Below are 17,053 nucleotides of genomic sequence, written 5' to 3'. Positions count from 1 at the left end.
CCAGGATCATGACCTGAGCCGAAGGCAGTCGCTTAACCAACTGAGCCACCCAGGTGCCCAACCACATCTATTAATCCCTTTATTTATCCAAGTTGTTTCTAAATTTTTGTAATTATAAACAATGAGACAACAAACATCTTTGTGAATCAAGCTCAGCTTTCTCAGTATGTTATTTTCTTCAAATGCATTTCAAAGAGAGAAATTACCAAGGTGAAATTATAATAATAGCTAAATTTGATGTGCACTGTTTTGTTTGTCATGACAACCCCCTGAAGTAGGGTCAGCCACTGTGCCTCATTTGTATTCCAGGGACAGCTTGGACCCCAGTTAACTCTCATCTTCTGACCACAGCTCTATCCCCCCTCTCCCCCCCCCCTCTCTCCCTCTGTGTCCCTCATCCCTATCCCAGATCAAAGAGCTGCAGTTGGTGCTGGCCGAGGCCCACGACAGCCTCCGGGGCCTGCAAGAGCAGCTCTCCCAGGAGCGGCAGCTACGGAAGGAGGAGGCCGAAAACTTCAACCAGAAAATGGTCCAGGTGGGTGATGCCTGGTGCCCCCCCCCCACCCCCCTGCACCGGCTCCAACTTCTCTTCCCTGAAAGGAAGGCAGAAACCTTAGGGCTCCACGGGTCTTCAGAAGGCAAGGGTATCGGGAAACTTGAGTCTTCTGGCCCTAGCTATACTTGATGTTGCATTAGCTCTACTGGGGTGGAATCCTGGGCTTGTCATTGACTGCCTGTGTGACCTCAGGCCAATCCTGTCTCCTCTCTGGGCCTCCTTTTCCCAACTATACAGGTGAAAACCTGTACAGAAAGGCCAGAGGTCTGGCTGCTAATCCAGGCTGGTAGTCCTGCTAATAGAAAGCATGTATTAAGCCCTTACTGTATGTCAGGGCTGTGCAATGTTCTTTTCACACATTATGTCCTTTAGTCCTCAGGATTTCCCCTGAGGTGTCCCCATTTTAAAGATGGGAAGACTGATGCCCAGGGAGCCGAAGCAGGTGGCCCAGGTTGCACCTTCAGGGCGAGATTCTAATCCCAGTCTCTGCTCTCTCAGTCATGACATTGCATTCCTTCCTCGGGATTTGCATCTTCTCTCTCCTCGTGTGCCCTTTGCCCTTGACATGGGTCACCCGTTCCTACCGTCATTGTTCACCCTCCCAGGTTCCTTATCAGATGTGAGAGTTCCCGTGAAACTTTGGCAGCCAGTATGTGCTCATTATGTGATGTCATGGTTTTTATAATGAGGCAGAGCCGGGTTCAAATCCCACTTCTCAATGATCCATAACTGTGATTGTTGTTCCTTTTATGAATTTCTCTTCCCTGGAGTTTATCTCAACAGAATGAGCTGATATTGGTAGAGTCCCTGGCAGGGATCACCAAGAGGCACCTCCCGAGCTTTCGTCTCTGTCTTTATCTGAGGCCTGGAACTGGAAAAGGTAGTGCTGGGAAGACAGCTGGGGGTGCTCACACTCTTGTCCCCCTCCCAGCTGAAGGAGGACCAGCAGAGGGCGCTCCTGAGGCGGGAGTTTGAGCTGCAGAGTCTGAGCCTCCAGCGGAGGCTGGAGCAGAAATTCTGGAGCCAGGAGAAGAACATGCTGGTGCAGGAGTCCCAGCAGTTCAAGCACAACTTCCTGCTGCTCTTCATGAAGCTCAGGTGGTTCCTCAAGCGTTGGCGGCAGGGCAAGATTTTGCCCAGCGAGGGGGATGACTTCCTTGAGGTATGGCTCCCCTGGGGCTGGGACTAGGGCAGGGGTGGGGTGGGGAAGATTGGACTAGAGGGACACCCAAGTGGCATTGACACAGCCCTGAGGCTCATCTCCAAGCCATCAGCTTGCAGGCTTCCATCCTCATTCATTCACTCATTCAACATCAGCTTATTGAGAACCAGCTCTTTACTGGACGCTGTGGCAGGCGCTGGGGATACTGTGATGAAGGCAGACTTGGTCCCTCCCCAAAGAGAGCTGATAGGTCTTTAACACCTCTCTAATATTTGTTCATTTCCCTTTTTAATGAACCTCAGAGTCCTCAGCAGGCAACAGTATCTAGGTAAATTTAATAATCTAGTTTTGTACAATTGCATTACATGCCAATATAGTACATATTCTTTTTTGTTCTTTTAAGGTATACATTGCATAGAGTAAAGTGCACACATCTTACATGTACAGCTGATGAAGTTTTGTCATGTACATCTGTATAGTCCCTGCCCAGCTCACAACAGAGCACATTTCCAGTGCCCCCAAAGGATCCCTGCTGTTCTAGTCAATATGCCCACCCCAGCTGTCAGCACTGTTCTGATTTCTTATACCATGGATTAATTTTGCCTATTCTAGAACTTCATATAAGTGCATGTAGTCTTTTGTGTCTGGCTTCTTTTGCTTAATATAATTTTTTGAGATCCATCCACGTTTTACATATAAAAGTAGTCATTGTTGCTTTTTGGTGGCCCATATCGGGAACAACCCAGGACATATTTTTAATTGCTGTTTATTTTTGACTTATGAATATACCTATTTTATTTTAATTAACTAATTAATTAATTTAAATAGGCTCCACGCTGGAAATCAAGTGTCAGACCCTTAACCGACAGAGCCACCCAGGCACCCCTCCTTTTTTTTTTTTTTTTATAGTGAGAATACTTAAGATCTACTCTCTTAGCAAATTTCAAGTATACAATACAGTATTGCTAACTGTAGTCACCATGCTGTACATAGATCTCCAGAACTTATTCATCCTGCATAACTGAAACTTTGTACCCTTTGACCAGCATCTCCCCACCCCCACCCCCCACCCCCGCTTCCCTGCCCGTGGCAACCACTGTTCTGCTCCCTGCTTGTATGAGTTTGGCTTTTTTTCCATTCCACATGTAAGTGAGATCTTGCAGTATTTGTCTTTCTGTATCTGGCTATTTCACTTATTTCACAACCATCCATGTTGTCAAAACTGGCAGAATTTTCTTCTTCTTTATGGCTGAATAATATTCCATTGTATATATACACATTTTCTTTATCCATTCATTTGTGAACACTTATGTCATTTCCATATCTTGGCTATCGTGAATAATGGTGCAACGAACTTGGGCCTGCAGATAGCTCCTTGAAATCCAGATTTCATTTCCTTTGGATATGTACCCAGAAGTGGGATTGCTGGTTCATATGGTAGTTTTATTTTTAATATTTTGGGGAACCACCATATTGATTTGTTTCTTTTTAACCACTATTTTGATTTTACCTGAAGCCCAGTTGTGGCTGCTAAGTTGGATGTTCCCCTACACCCTCCAAAGTGAATTGGAGGCCACATAGCCTATATTTTAAGTCAGTTTGTCTCAGGCAAATTCTCCATATTTGGTATAAATCTTTCTAGCTGTTTCCATGTACTGGAGTAACAGAAACAGAAACTTAATTTGGAAGAAAAAAAAAGTAAGCATAGAAATTTAAATAATATATGTGCCTATAATTAATAGAAATACATTTACTGAAATAGACATAATTAATAAGATATAAACATAACCAGGGTGCCTGGCTCAGTTGGTTAAGTGTCTGCCTTCGGCTCAGGTCACGATCTCGGGGTCCTGGGATTGAGCCCCATGTCAGGCTCCCTGCTCATTGGGGAGTCTGCTTGTCCCTCTCCCTCTGCCCCTCCCCATCCCCGCTCATGCTCTCTCTCTCTCTCAAATAAATAAAATCTTTAGGGGCGCCTGGGTGGCTCAGTCGTTAAGCATCTACCTTCGGCTCAGGTCGTGATCCTAGGGTCCTGGCATCGAGGCCCGCGTCGGGCTTCCTGCTCCGCGGGAAGCCTGCTTCTCCCTCTCCCACTCCCCCTGCTTGTGTTCCCTCTCTCGCTGTGTCTCTTTTTGTCAAATAAATAAATAAAATCTTAAAAAAAAATAAAATGAAATCTTTTTAAAAAAGATATAAACATAACCACATATATTGTCAAAATAGATATATATGTGTATATTAACATGATATATGCACATACATAAAGCTGTATAAATAATAAACTTGGGGGCAACCGCCTCGGGTCCCCTCCCTCCTTGGGAGGTTTGTACTATCGCTTTGCTATCGCTCAATAAACCTTGCTTTGCTGCCAAAAAAAATAATAAATAAAGTAAGCTTGGTATACATTCATACTCTCAAAGAATATGTGTCCATCCCTGCAGAATTATATGTGTGAAATGCTACTATACATGTGAATGATAAAAAAAAAAAACCCTCAGGCATTGAATATGGTGTTTTAGATACTGTTTTAAATACTTCAGGTGAATTACTGCATTTCATCTTTACAAATATGCTATGAAATGTAGATAGCTATTATTCCCATTCTACTGCAGATAAAGATCTTTGATTCCCTGCCTCAGTTCTGAAATCCAGAAGCTCTGAGAGCTGTGTTTGGTTGTATCTAACTCAGTTGGAAAAGATTGGCCTGACATTCATTGGGCAGCAGAACCTTTATTTATCCCATTTCCTGTTAATATTCCTATGTTTGTAGGGGAATCATGAGCGTGGTAGAGCAGAGGGTGTTCACCAGGCCCTGCTGGGGCAGTGGTACAACATACAGTGTGGGTACCACATTGTCTTTCTAAATCCCTGTGCATCCTCAATTCCGAGCACACCTGGCCCCAAGGATTTTGGAGAAAGAATCGCGCACCTGTGTCTACAGACAACCATAGTCTGTATGTTCAGACACTCGTGACCAGAGCCAGAATTGGGATGTTTATTCAGGCAGGCCCTGCCCTGCATGCCCTCCGCCCCCCACCCCATACTTCCCAGCCTCGGTGCCCGTGTTGACATTAGAAAACCTTCTTCATTTGGTTTCTAGAACATCACACTCTCTCGGGTTTCCGTCCACCTCACTGGTTGCTCTTTCTCGGCCTCCTTGACTGGACCCTCCTTTTCTCCCTGCCCTCTTTTAACGTCAGAGTCCCCAAGGCTCAGCCCTTGGGCTACGTCTCTCCCGTAACTCCACCTGCTCCCTTGGGGAGCTTGTCCAGGTACATGGCTTAAATGGCCTTTCTTGCACCTTGGGACTCTATCCAGACTCTGTCTAGAGGCTGACCCAGCTGCTCTGCGCTCCTTCCCGGCTGAGCCACCGTCCCTTCTTGCTTGGATTTTCACTGCAGGTTTCTTACCTGGCCTCCCTGCTCTGCTCTTGCACCTTTCCACCAAGCATCTTGCATTCAGAAGGGTATGAGGAGGTACCCCAGGCGGCATGTATTGCACATGGATGGCATCCCCCGGAGTTTTGTGACGGGGGGTTCTGTTGCTGCCCAGTAAGCTCAGCAGCTGCAGTGATCTCATGAAACCTCACGTCAGGTGGGTGTCCCTCCTGGCTCCCATTTCACCCAGAGCAGAAGCCGAAGTCCCTACAAGTCCTGGGCCTGGGCGACCAGCCTTGTTCCCCGTACCTCTCTCACTTTCTCCCTGGCTCTCCTGCTTCCCTCACACAGACATGTTCCCACCTCAGGACCTTGGCATTTGCTGTGCCCTTTCTCCAGAATTCTCAACCTGCAGGGAGGCCCTCCTTGACTACCCACACGCAGCACACCCCAGCTCCTTGGCTTGCTCTTATTCCCCGGGGCTCTTCACTGTGTGACATTCTAGACATTTAATGCCATTTCATTACATTTCACTTATTTGTTTGTTTTCCTGCTACTGGAATGGAAGTTAAAGGGGACAAGGGTTTTTGTCTGTCTTGCTCACTGGTGTATCTCCAGCTCCAGACACAGGGCCTGGTGCATGGTAGGTTTTCAGTAACTCTTTGTTGAGTGAATGATGAATCAGTGCCCCAGTCAGAAGCTAGCTTCCTTCTGCTTCATTCCCAGCCTGAACTAGTACCCTGGTTTCCTTGGCTGGCTCTGGACTTCTAAGCAGAATCCATCAGCAGCAAAGCCCCTCCTAGGAAGGTTCCCTCTGTCCACCCCAACCTTTGGTTGCCTTTTCTATAATTATGGGGGTGCCCATGGCCCTTTTATTCCACCCACAGGGTCTACCTGTGGACCCAGCCTGTCAACATGGTTATTTCTGAGTAGCTCTCCAGGATGCCTCATGGCCCTTGGGGCAGAAGAGGTTGTATGGGAGGACAGAAGGGCCTGCCTTTCCAGCTGTACTCCTAGGCCTTGATGGTGCCCAGGAGCCAAAGTTAAAAGGGAAATCAGTGTCCAACTAGAGTGCCTTTGATCCATCCTGGACCATCAAACCCATTCTTTCTTCCTGCCTGGCTGTGTTGTACCCTTTCCATCTGGGCCGCTAGCCTGAATCCCCTCTCCTGATGGTCAGACTCCCAAGCATGACACCCTTCCGGCCCCCGTTGAATGTGGCTTTTTAAAAATAGGTAAATAGCATGAAGGAGCTGTACCTGCTAATGGAGGAAGAGGAATTAAATGCCCAGCATTCAGATAACAAGACCTGTGCAGGGGACAGCTGGACCCAAAACACGGTGCGTTCCCAGCCCCTTCCCAGTCCTGTCCTGCCCGTGCTTCCTCTGTCTGTTTAGTGATCACTTTCTGCCACCTTCCCTGACCTGTTTTGCATGGGGCACTGGAGCTGCAGAGGGTCATTACCTGGTTACTGGCCCCAGATGCTGAGTGCTGTGGGGTTCAGAAGTTATCCAGGGGCAGTGACAGCTGAGGGACTGCGTGGTCACATGCAGAAGAGCAGTTAATTGGAGTGTAGGGGACAGTGTCACAGAGAAGGGGTAAGGGTGGTGGGTTTCGAAAGATGAATGGGAGCTTGCATAATAGAGAGTGGGGAAAAGGCCCTTTGGACCTAGAGAACTGTGTGTGCAGAGGTGTGGCAGGGTATTCTGGGATTGGCTGTGGCTTGGGATGTACATAGTGGGGGTAAGGACATCAAGTTGGGGTCGTATGAAGAGAGGCCTTATGGTCTGACCCCCAAATCAAGCCATGGGGCAGAGAGAGCAATGGGGACAGGCTCCCAGGGTCATACACAGTGAGCTTGGGTAGGTGGGAAACAGGTCATGGGCCAAGGAGAGAAGATGGGGACTGAGTCAGGCAGTCAGGGAGGCCGCATAGTTGGGATTCCCCATGTGGCCCACAGTGCGTCAGAGAGGCACATCTTGGGCAAGGACAAAGACCCAGGGCCTAGAGTCTGCAGAAGCTTGAAGAAGCCAGGGCCCATCTCACATTTAGGCTGAATAATAATTGCTGTGACCTCAGGGTTTTTTTGTTCATGTGAGGCTGGGGCACATGTCAACCTAGGAGGTGGCCAGGCCCGGGTTTGGCTGGGTGAGATGACCTGGGGGTCATGGGGTTTGCTCGAGACTGGGTAGGGTCCCAGGCTGGACTCTGGGTGAGTGCTCCCAGCCCAGCTCCCCTTCCCCGCCCCCCCCAAAGCTCCTGACCCAGGCCTTGCCCCCATCTGCAGCCCAACGAGTATATCAAGACACTGGCCGACATGAAGGTGACGCTGAAGGAGCTGTGCTGGCTGCTTCGGGATGAACGCCGTGGTCTGACCGAGCTCCAGCAGCAGTTTGCCAAGGCCAAGGCCACCTGGGAGACGGAGCGGGCAGAGTTGAAGAGCCATACTGCCCAGGTGAGGCCCCTACCTGTCAGAGACATTTCCCCCCTTGTGCCTCCCTCATCTAAGCCCTCACAGCTGTCAGATCTGGGAGCATGATGCCCAAGCCATGCTCCTAAGAAGCATAGGAACCCCTTTACCTCCTCTTTTGACCCAGAGAGGGCAAGAGATTTACCTTGAGGCACACAGCAAGGGTACCACAAACACTGGGGACTGGGAGTCACTGGGCCCAGGAAGGAAAGTGAAGGCAGATGGGCACAGGACATCATTGGCACATCTGCTGCACCCTGGGTTCAGGGGTGAAGCCAGATGCTTAAATGCCTGTCTGCACCTGGTGACATCCTTCACGCGCATAGCCAGGCTTCTGCTGCCTGCTCTCCTCATTCGCTCCCCCCGCCCATAAGGATCCCCTTCGTCCCTTGCTCCCTGGCTTTGTTTTACTCCTTCCACACAAACTGGGAGACTCCCCTCCCCACAACCCAGTGTGACCACAGGAGCCTAACCAGGAGCCCTGGAGCTGTGGTCTCTGCTGTGTGCCCAGAGGCAAGTTGCTGCCCTCCTCTGGTGTGAAAAGTGAGAGGGTGGGTTTCCTCCCACTCAGAGAGGATGCCCTGACCATCACCACCAACCCCACCTGCCACGACTCTCCAGGTCCCAGCTTCCTCCAGGTCTGCCCTTGCTGTAGGCTGCCTTCCTGGGCATCACGGGCCCCGTGGGGATGTGTACACTGATGGTCACTGCTGGACAAGTAACAAAACCAGCACAGAAGGGTTAGGTTTCTTTCCCAAGGTCACCCAGCTAGTAAGTAGCAGATCTGACTTTTGCTCCCCAAACCTCTGCCCCTCCTGGCTTCTCATTACCGCGAACCCAACCTTCTGCCCAGTGCTCACAGACTTCTGGCTTCCCTGTCACCCTCTTTTCCTCTGACTGTTCCTGCTGCTCCCCAAACCCAGACATTCCAGGTGCCCTACCCACTGGGAGACTGACCGGCCCCTGTGGGGGCTAATATACCAGACCACAGCCTGGGGGATCTGGGGCACACTGATGCTTGAGGCTGCGTGTTTACGTCCTGCCACCCCGAGGCTCGGTGGCGTGAAGGTCGTCATACTGGACTGATTCACACATTCATTATGTGACTGTGGGTGCGTACCCCCCAACCATAAACCCAGACCACTTGGGAGAGTTGATAAAATATGAGAAGCAACAACTAGGAAACTCTGCCATTTTGTAGCTGCGTGACCTGGGACAAATAACGTAACTTCTTCGAACCTCTTTCTCCTCTGCAAAATATCGTAAAAGGTAGCTGTCTTGCGGAGATTTCACAAGGATGCTGAGATAATGCTTGAGCAAGGCCTGGCTGTGAGGAGGGCTTAGTTCTGCATGGGGTAGTGAGCAGGTGAGGGGTCTTCAGAGCAGAGCTCTCCCCCCGCCACCCCCTACGGGTGCCTGAGAGGGAAGGGCGTCCAGGGGGCCAGAGAGGAAGGGTCTCCTGGTGCCAGCCACCCAGTTTGCTCTTCCTTGTGCTGCAGATGGAGCTGAAGGCTGGCAAGGGGGCTGGGGAGCGGGCAGCCCTGCAGCGGGAGCGTGAGGAGCAGCAGCACCTGCTGGCTGAGTCCTACAGCGCCGTCATGGAGCTGACGCGGCAGCTGCAGATCAGTGAGCGCAACTGGAGCCAGGAGAAGCTGCAGCTGGTGGAGCGGCTTCAGGGTGAGAAGCAGCAGGTGGAGCAGCAGGTGAAGGAGCTGCAGAACCGCCTGAGCCAGGTGAGGCCTGCTCCAGCCACCAGGGGGACTCACTGTGGGAGAAGTCTGGGGCTGGGATCGCCTTCAGTTATAGCTGGATCAAGGTGCTCAGAGACCGTACTAGGTGCTAGGTCTGTCTCTCTGCCAGTCTCTCAGGCTTGCTTTCCTTTGTGCTTTATTCGTAAGCAAGCCTCGGATACGGTCACTGTTAGTTTTGTGCTCAGACCTTCCCGGCTTACAAAGGCAATAGAGAGTTTTCCTTTTCCACAAGGCTTATTGGCCAGTTGTTAAGTCATGTGCCTACCCCTAGAGCCTACTGAACCCTGAAAATCTGGGGAAATTAGAGTCCTCTGACCAAAAGAGGGGGGATAGGAAAAAACCGTCATTGACCATTACACCCTACTAGAGTTCACATCATGTACCCAGGTGCTCCTTACCAAGCTTCTATGCACCACTCTTTGACTCTTTTCCTTTGTTTTACTTTTTATTTTAATTACATAACTCAGGACTTCATCTTTATATAAGACCCAAATATTGCAAAAGCATACTCCAACCCATTCCTTCCTTTTGTTGCTACTTAAATTTATATTCACAGAGATCGTTTTTTTTCTAATCAATAATGTAATCGTGAGATACATATTGTTTATACTGATTTAATGTAATCGTGAGATACATATTGTTTATACTGATTTGCCTCTTTCACAGAGAGCTGTTCAGGACAGAGTGTAGGGGCTGGCCTCATTCCTAATGTGGGTCCCCCACACTAGGGATGCTGCTTAGCCGACCTAGCCGGTCCAGGATTTGCAGCATGAAGTAGGACAGTAGTGACAGCCGTTACTGGAGCAGACAGAAGGGCATCTATAAGGATGCCTGTAAGTGGTTGCTTTCATGGTCATTTTCCAAATCCATCTTTTGGTGGCTCGGGGCTGCTGCCCACTGGGAAGCTGGTTCCTCGTCCATGACTGGGTCGTTCGAGCTACGAGCAGAGCCTGGGGACTGACCCTGCACACAGCGAGGCCCCGCTCACCAGCCTCGCCAGCCTCGCCTGCCACTGACCATCCTCTTTACCCTTGCGCAGCTGCAGAAGGCCGCTGAACCCTGGATCCTGAAGCACTCAGACCTGGAGAAGCAGGACAATAGCTGGAAAGAGGTGAGCGGGGTAGCAGGCCATTCGTGTTCTCTTGGCCCCTGGCTGCACTGCCAAGTCCCTCACTTGGGGATGTGACGGAGAGGAGGCTAACTCTGTCCCACAGGTTGCCCCCTTGCATTCTGGGCTCCTCAGTCCTGGGATCTCTACCCCATCGTTGCAGCCGATGGTTGGGGACTTATGAGGAGCCATCTGTCAGCTCCGTCCTCCCACACCCGGGAGACAGGCGGCTGTCTCGGTGCTCTTGGCCAGGTGCTTGCTATCTCTTGGTTTCAGCCGTGCCTTTCTGCAAAGCGAGGCCGCTGAATAGCTGTGTGGTCTTGAGCGAGTCACTCTCTCCCTCTCTGGGCTCCGGTTGCCTCCGCGGTAAAATGAGAATCCCATTCTCTGCTTTAGCCCGCCCTCTCTTTGGAGACCAGTTAGGTCACTTTGGTAAAATTTGCTCCTAAGCCTCAGAGGCCTTGTCCACATAGCAGCGTTCTCAGTGACCAAACAGTGGCCGTAACAGCTCTTTGCTCAGGACAGCCCGAGGAAGTGGTGTGTTAGGAGGTATGGTTGCAAAGCCACAAACACTCACTGGGAGGAACTGAGGCAGGAGAGGATTTAATCGGGGCTCAAGAGGGCTGGTGATGCAGGTTCGGAAAAATGGGTGCAAGTCCCAGGGGACCTGCTCTGGATCTAGGGGGAGACCAGCCCTGAGCAGGAACCTTGAGGTCACTGCTGTCACCGCCATCTGAACCGTGGCCACCGTCTGCTTTGCTGCTGCGGCCACATTCAGAATAACTTCTAAAAAGACTCTTTCCTTGGGGTTCTCTCTCGGAGCTCTGATTGGCCAGGCCTGGATCACATACCCACGGAAGGAGTGTGAGACCCACTATAGCCAGAAACTGACCAACAGGCATTCCATTTTTTTTTTTAATTTTATTTTTTTTATTTTTTAAAGATTTTATTTATTTATTTGACAGAGAGAGACACAGCGAGAGAGGGAACACAAGCAGGGGGAGTGGGAGAGGGAGAAGCAGGCTTCCTGCCGAGCAGGGAGCCCGATGCGGGACTCGATCCCAGGACCCTGGGATCATGACCTGAGCTGAAGGCAGTCGCTTAACCAACTGAGCCACCCAGGCGCCCACCAACAGGCATTCCAGATCAGTGCTGACCTCACTCCTGCTCTGTAAGAGGAGACTCAGGCGTGGGATCCCGGGTCAGCTCTTGCGCTGACCTCCTGTCCCCTTCCCTTGGTACGCTGGTGGCCAGAACTCACCCTTCCTGCCTCTCTTTCTTGACAGACACGGAATGAGAAGATTCTCGACAAGGAGGCGGTTTCTGAAGCTGACCTGGGGGGCACCGCCTTAAAAAGGTGCTAGCATCCCCTCCCCCTGCCCTGCCCGTCAGCCCCTCCCCTGCCTCGCCCTTCAGGCACCTCTCCCTGCTCCACCCCTTTGCCTGTCCTCTTTTCCTCGCCCCATGTGCCCACCATGGCACCTCAGCAGAGCAGGGAGAGCCCTGGGATATGGTTTCTATGGAGCCAAAGCCCCTCAGGAGCCGGGAAGCTTGGGACAGTGAGAACTGCAGCCCGTGATTTTTCTTGTTTGTTTGATTGTGGACATGCATGAAAACCCGGGGCTCCGTATATCCTCGCTTTGAAAGAAACTGTTCAGCTCCTCTTGGGGTTCCTTCTCCCTGCATCTGGAGTTAGGGGAATGCAGGCTGGGTTTCCGTTCCTGGGATTGCTGAGCAGCTTACTCTGGGCCCGGCCCTGCGCTATGGCCAGGGAGACCCCGGGGCTGTCGGGGCCATGTCTCCACTGTCAGGAAACCCATGAATAGAATGAGGGTGACAGAAGCCCATCAGAGCCATGAGAGCAACCTCAGGCCAGGAGGGCCAGGGTAGGAGGGTGGGCTCTGGAGTCAGAGGGCGGGGTTTGAACTCCCGCTCTGCCATTTCCAGGAGTGTGACCTTGGCTGATACTTGATATCTCTCTCTAGTGGGGATAATAGGAGCTGTCTACTAGAGTTACCAGAGGGCCGAATGGTCTGGCTCTGAGATGTACTTACGTCCGCCTGGCACTTTTGGTCATCAGGCAACATGTGCCAGGTCTGTGGCAGAGATTTAGTGACACCTTATTTGGGTTCCCCCAAAAGCAAACACAGGATTCGAGAACTTGTCTCAAAGATCTTGAGACAAGGATCTGAGTGCAAATGGTTTATTTGGGAAGGGATTTGGGAAACACTGGAAGTGACCCGAGGAAGGGAAGGCAGCCAGTAAAGGGGGATGTCGTCATTCTGTGGACAACCGAAGCTCAGTTTCACTGAGGAACTCTGGGAGCCCGAGTGGAACGTGCCACGCAGAGTTCTCCCACCCAAGGATCAAGGAGGCTGGGTATTGAGCCACCAGATCCGCCCATTGTTTGTTGAGGTCTGTGTCTAGGGCCCAAACTCTGTGATATTTGTCGCTTCCTCTGCGTGGAGGCCAAGTGTGTCTTGCAGTCACAAGAAAGCTTAGGCGGAGAATAGCAGGTGTGCAGTGTGCTGTGTTGGGTACGTAGGTGCAGAGGTGCCGAGGCGGGATGGGGGAGGGCACCAACAGCATCTTCCACGAGAGGCGAGCAGGACGGGCGTGGTCCCAGCTCTTGTGCAGTGTGTGGGCCAGGGAGGAAGACCAGAGCGCCTGCCCCCTCTCTGTTTTCTCCCACTAACACTGCTCTTCCCTCCTCCGCTCCTCCCAGGACCAAATCTGTTTCCTCCATGTCTGAGTTTGAAAGTTTGCTTGACTGTTCCCCCTACCTTGCCGGGGACGCGGCCCGCGGTAAGAAGCTGCCCAACAACCCTGCCTTTGCCTTTGTGGGCACCCAGCCGGTGGACCCGGAGAAGGATGCCCAGGAGCAGCCAGGGCTCTCGCCGCGGGACTGCAACCGCCTGGGCACCCTGGGCTGCCAGGAGCCGGCGGGGAGGCAGATGCAGCGCAGCTACACGGCCCCCGACAAGACGGGCATCCGTGTGTACTACAGCCCCCCGGTGGCCCGGCGCCTGGGCGTCCCCGTGGTCCACGACAGGGAGGGCAAGATCATCATCGAGCCCGGCTTCCTCTTCACCACGGCCAAGCCCAAAGAGTCGGCTGAGGCCGACGGGCTGGCCGAGAGCTCCTACAGCCGGTGGCTCTGCAACTTCTCACGGCAGCGCTTGGACGCAGGCTCGGGGGGCAGCCCGTCGGCGCCAGGGCCTGGCTTCCCAGCGGCCCTGCACGACTTTGAGATGTCTGGCAACATGAGCGACGACATGAAGGAGATCACCAACTGCGTGCGCCAGGCCATGCGCTCGGGCTCACTGGAGAGGAAAGTGAAGAGCGCGTCCAGCCAGACGGTGGGCCTGACCAGCGTGGGCACGCAGACCATCCGCACCGTCAGCGTGGGCCTGCAGACCGACCCCCCCCGCAGCAGTCTCCACAGCAAGAGCTGGTCACCCCGCAGCTCCTCGCTCGTGTCCGTGCGCAGCAAGCAGATCTCCTCCTCCCTGGACAAGGTGCACTCGCGCATCGAGCGGCCGTGCTGCTCCCCCAAGTACGGCTCGCCGAAGCTCCAGAGGCGATCAGTGTCCAAGCTGGACAGCGCCAAGGACCGCAGCCTCTGGAACCTGCACCAGGGCAAGCAGAACGGCTCGGCCTGGGCCCGCTCCACCACCACACGGGATAGCCCCGTGTTGAGGAACATCAACGATGGGCTGTCCAGCCTCTTCAGTGTGGTGGAGCACTCGGGGAGCACAGAGTCTGTCTGGAAACTGGGCATGTCCGAGGCCCGGGCCAAGCCCGAGCCTCCAAAGTATGGCATCGTGCAGGAGTTCTTCCGTAATGTGTGTGGCCGGGCGCCAAGCCCCACCTCTGCGGCAGGGGAGGAGAGCACCAAGAAGCCGGAGCCCCTCTCCCCTGCCAGCTACCATCAGCCAGAGGGCATGGCCAGGATCCTGAACAAGAAGGCAGCCAAGTCAGGCGGCAGCGAGGAGGCCAGACTCTCGGTGCTCCCCCAGGTGGGGAAGGATGGTGTCCCCCGGGAGGGAGATGGAGCCACAGCCCTTCCCAACGAGGTAGGTGGGTGGGGTCTACTCTTCTTCTTGGGGTAGGGGAGGTTGACTTATAAGGTCCAAACTCTCTTGGCTTTCAAACTCAGGAACATGGTTCTGTTTCAAAAAGTCCTTTTGCTGGTCTGGAATAGGGGTTTGGGGGGGCGCCTGGCTGGCTCAGTCGGTAGAGCATGTGACTCTTGGTCTCAAGGTCATGAGTGCAAGCCCCATGTTGGGCATAGAGCCCACTTAAAAGTAGATAGATAGATAGATAGATAGATAGATAGATAGATAGATGATAGATAGATAGATAGATAGATAGATAGATAGATAGATAGATACAACGGGGGTTAGAAGACCCCAGACCTGGAACAACAGCCTGATGGACACAGGGTCTGAATACCAAGAGGCGAGTGAGTGAGGCTTAACCAGCTGCTTTTCCACCACACACCAGAGATTGCTGGCATCCCCTCCAGGGAAGAGGTGTCCTCACTGCTCTCCTGCATTGGTGTGCTGGAGTCGATGAGTTAATCGTGTGCATCTCTGTGTTCAGTAAAACACCTTGGCACCTTGAGAGTGGCCACAGTGGGAGGATTTACACCATGAAAATTGACAAATGCTCCAAATCAGGGCTTCTCCCCTCATTCCTGGAAAACTAGTTATTAAACATTTTCCAGCACACCCCTGCCCCCCTCCCAAAACTCTGTGCCTAAGCGCTTCCATTTTCTCCGAGAATCTTTTGCTGTACACCCCACTCCTGATATCAATCAGTTTCGGATTTGGTTAAGGATTATTTGCATGTTAGTGAAAGAATGCATATAAGTTAGTTTTCCAGAAAGGGAAATGGTGGAGTATCTTATGGATCCCAAATGCAAGGACCTGAAGGTCTCAGACTTCTCTGTCTCCCTATCGTTTCCCTTGGGCTTTGTTTTCTCTGATGTCTGCTTTCTTCCTCTCTCTCTGCTGCATTTGCGTGAATGGTCCCAGCTCTGCTTTTATAATAGCTTCTAATTCAAGTACCTAAGAGAGACTGACTCAGATCCCTCTGTCCCAATTCCACATTCCTAGAAGAAAGAAGAAACTGTGATTGGTCTACCTTGAGTCCAGTGTACCCCCATGGTCTGATCAGCTGTGGTCAGGGGTGGTATCATGTGGCCTGTGGTGCACTCAGTAAAGGTCATAGGTGGGGGTGCAGAGAGGTGGCGTGGGCTAGGACTGACCCATTTGTATGTATTGTATGTTTAGGTGGTTTCTAGATTTTCTCTATCAGGCATAATGATGTGGTGGACATCTTGGTGCAAAAATATTTGTCCACATTTTGGATTATTTCCTTAGGTTTAAGTTGCAGAAATGGGATTATAGGCTAACAGAATATAAAAATTTTAAAGGTATTTGATAAATATTGCCAAATTGTTTTTTTTTAAAGCTTAAAAGAAATTTTTTTATTAGCTTCAGAGGTAGAATTTAGTGATTCATCAGTTGTTACAACACCCAGTGCTCATTACATCAGGTGCCCTCCTTAATGCCCATCACCTGATTACCCCATCTCCCCCCCACCTCCCCTCCAGCAACCCTCAGTTTGTTTCCTGGAGTTCAGCGTCCCTTATGGTTTGCCTCCCTCTTGATTTTCATCTCTACACACATACATACACAGACACACACACACACAGCCCGTTGGTTCTGTTTCTCTAGATAACCCTAATACAGTGGGTGTATTTAGTCTATGAGAATTCAGCAAGATGTATTTTCATGATACGTTCAGTATGTACATTAAACTGGAAGTTTTTTTAAGTATAGACAGCTGGTTGAGAGTATAGAGAAATAAAACATTAACCACAGGGGCGCCTGGGTGGTTTAGTCAGTTAAGCATCTGCCTTCGGTTCAGCTTGTGATCCTGGGGTCCTGGGATCGAGCCCCATGTTAGACATCCTGATAAGCGGGGAGCCTGCTCCTCCCTCTCCCTTTGCCCTCCCCCCCGCCTCATGCTCTTTTTCATATGCACTGTCTCTCTCAAATAAATAAATATCTTAAAAACACTAACCACATATTACTAGAGGCTGTAGAAATTGGGCAAACTCTTTTGAAAGACAGTTTGATGGGGCACCTGCCTGGCTCAGTCAGTGGAGCATGGGACTCTTGGTCTCAGGGTTGTGAGTTTGAGTCCTGTGGCTATACTCAAAAAAAATTTTTTTAACTAGTAGGCTATATGTATGTGTGTGTCTGTGTGTCTGTATACATGTGTTTTTATAGAGAGAAACAGATTTATTATAAGGGATTGGCTTCCACAATTACAGAGGCTGACATGTCCTAAGATCTACAGGGTAAGGTAGCAAGCTGGAGACCCAGGAGAGCTGCTCCAGTCTGCTCCAGTCTGAGCTCAAAAACCTGAGAACCAGGAGAGCCAGTGATGTCATTCCAGGACAGCATATGTAGCTAATGTAGTTCCAGTCCTAAGGCCATCAGGCAGGAAGAAGTCTTTCTTATTCAGGGAGAGTCAGCCTTTTGGTCTGTTCAGGCCTTCAACTGATTAGATGAGGCCCACCCACATTGGAGAGGGCAATCTGCTTTACTGATTTA

General features: G+C 51.3%; 1 protein-coding gene across 3 annotated transcripts in view; it reads left to right on the top strand.

The window, feature by feature from the left end:
- The window catches only part of SOGA1 (suppressor of glucose, autophagy associated 1), a 67,600-nt gene that overhangs the window by 42,130 nt on the left and 8,417 nt on the right, over positions 1-17,053 (top strand). For 2 of the 3 annotated variants that reach the window (XM_035006263.1, XM_035006261.1), the window contains 8 exons: positions 410-535; positions 1,488-1,718; positions 6,331-6,435; positions 7,383-7,550; positions 9,065-9,298; positions 10,356-10,427; positions 11,711-11,781; positions 13,150-14,500. In XM_035006263.1, the coding sequence (XP_034862154.1) occupies positions 410-535; positions 1,488-1,718; positions 6,331-6,435; positions 7,383-7,550; positions 9,065-9,298; positions 10,356-10,427; positions 11,711-11,781; positions 13,150-14,500 (2,358 nt within the window). The remainder of the gene's footprint in view (positions 1-409; positions 536-1,487; positions 1,719-6,330; positions 6,436-7,382; positions 7,551-9,064; positions 9,299-10,355; positions 10,428-11,710; positions 11,782-13,149; positions 14,501-17,053) is intronic. The other variant, XM_035006262.1, reaches the window with a different exon arrangement.

The sequence above is a fragment of the Mirounga leonina genome, unplaced genomic scaffold (genome assembly GCF_011800145.1).
Source record: "Mirounga leonina isolate KUSES-001 unplaced genomic scaffold, KU_Mleo_1.0 Mir_150, whole genome shotgun sequence".
Lineage (NCBI taxonomy): Eukaryota > Metazoa > Chordata > Mammalia > Carnivora > Phocidae > Mirounga > Mirounga leonina.
Note: the sequence above shows the minus strand (reverse complement) of the source record. Positions and strands in the feature narration are given on the sequence as shown.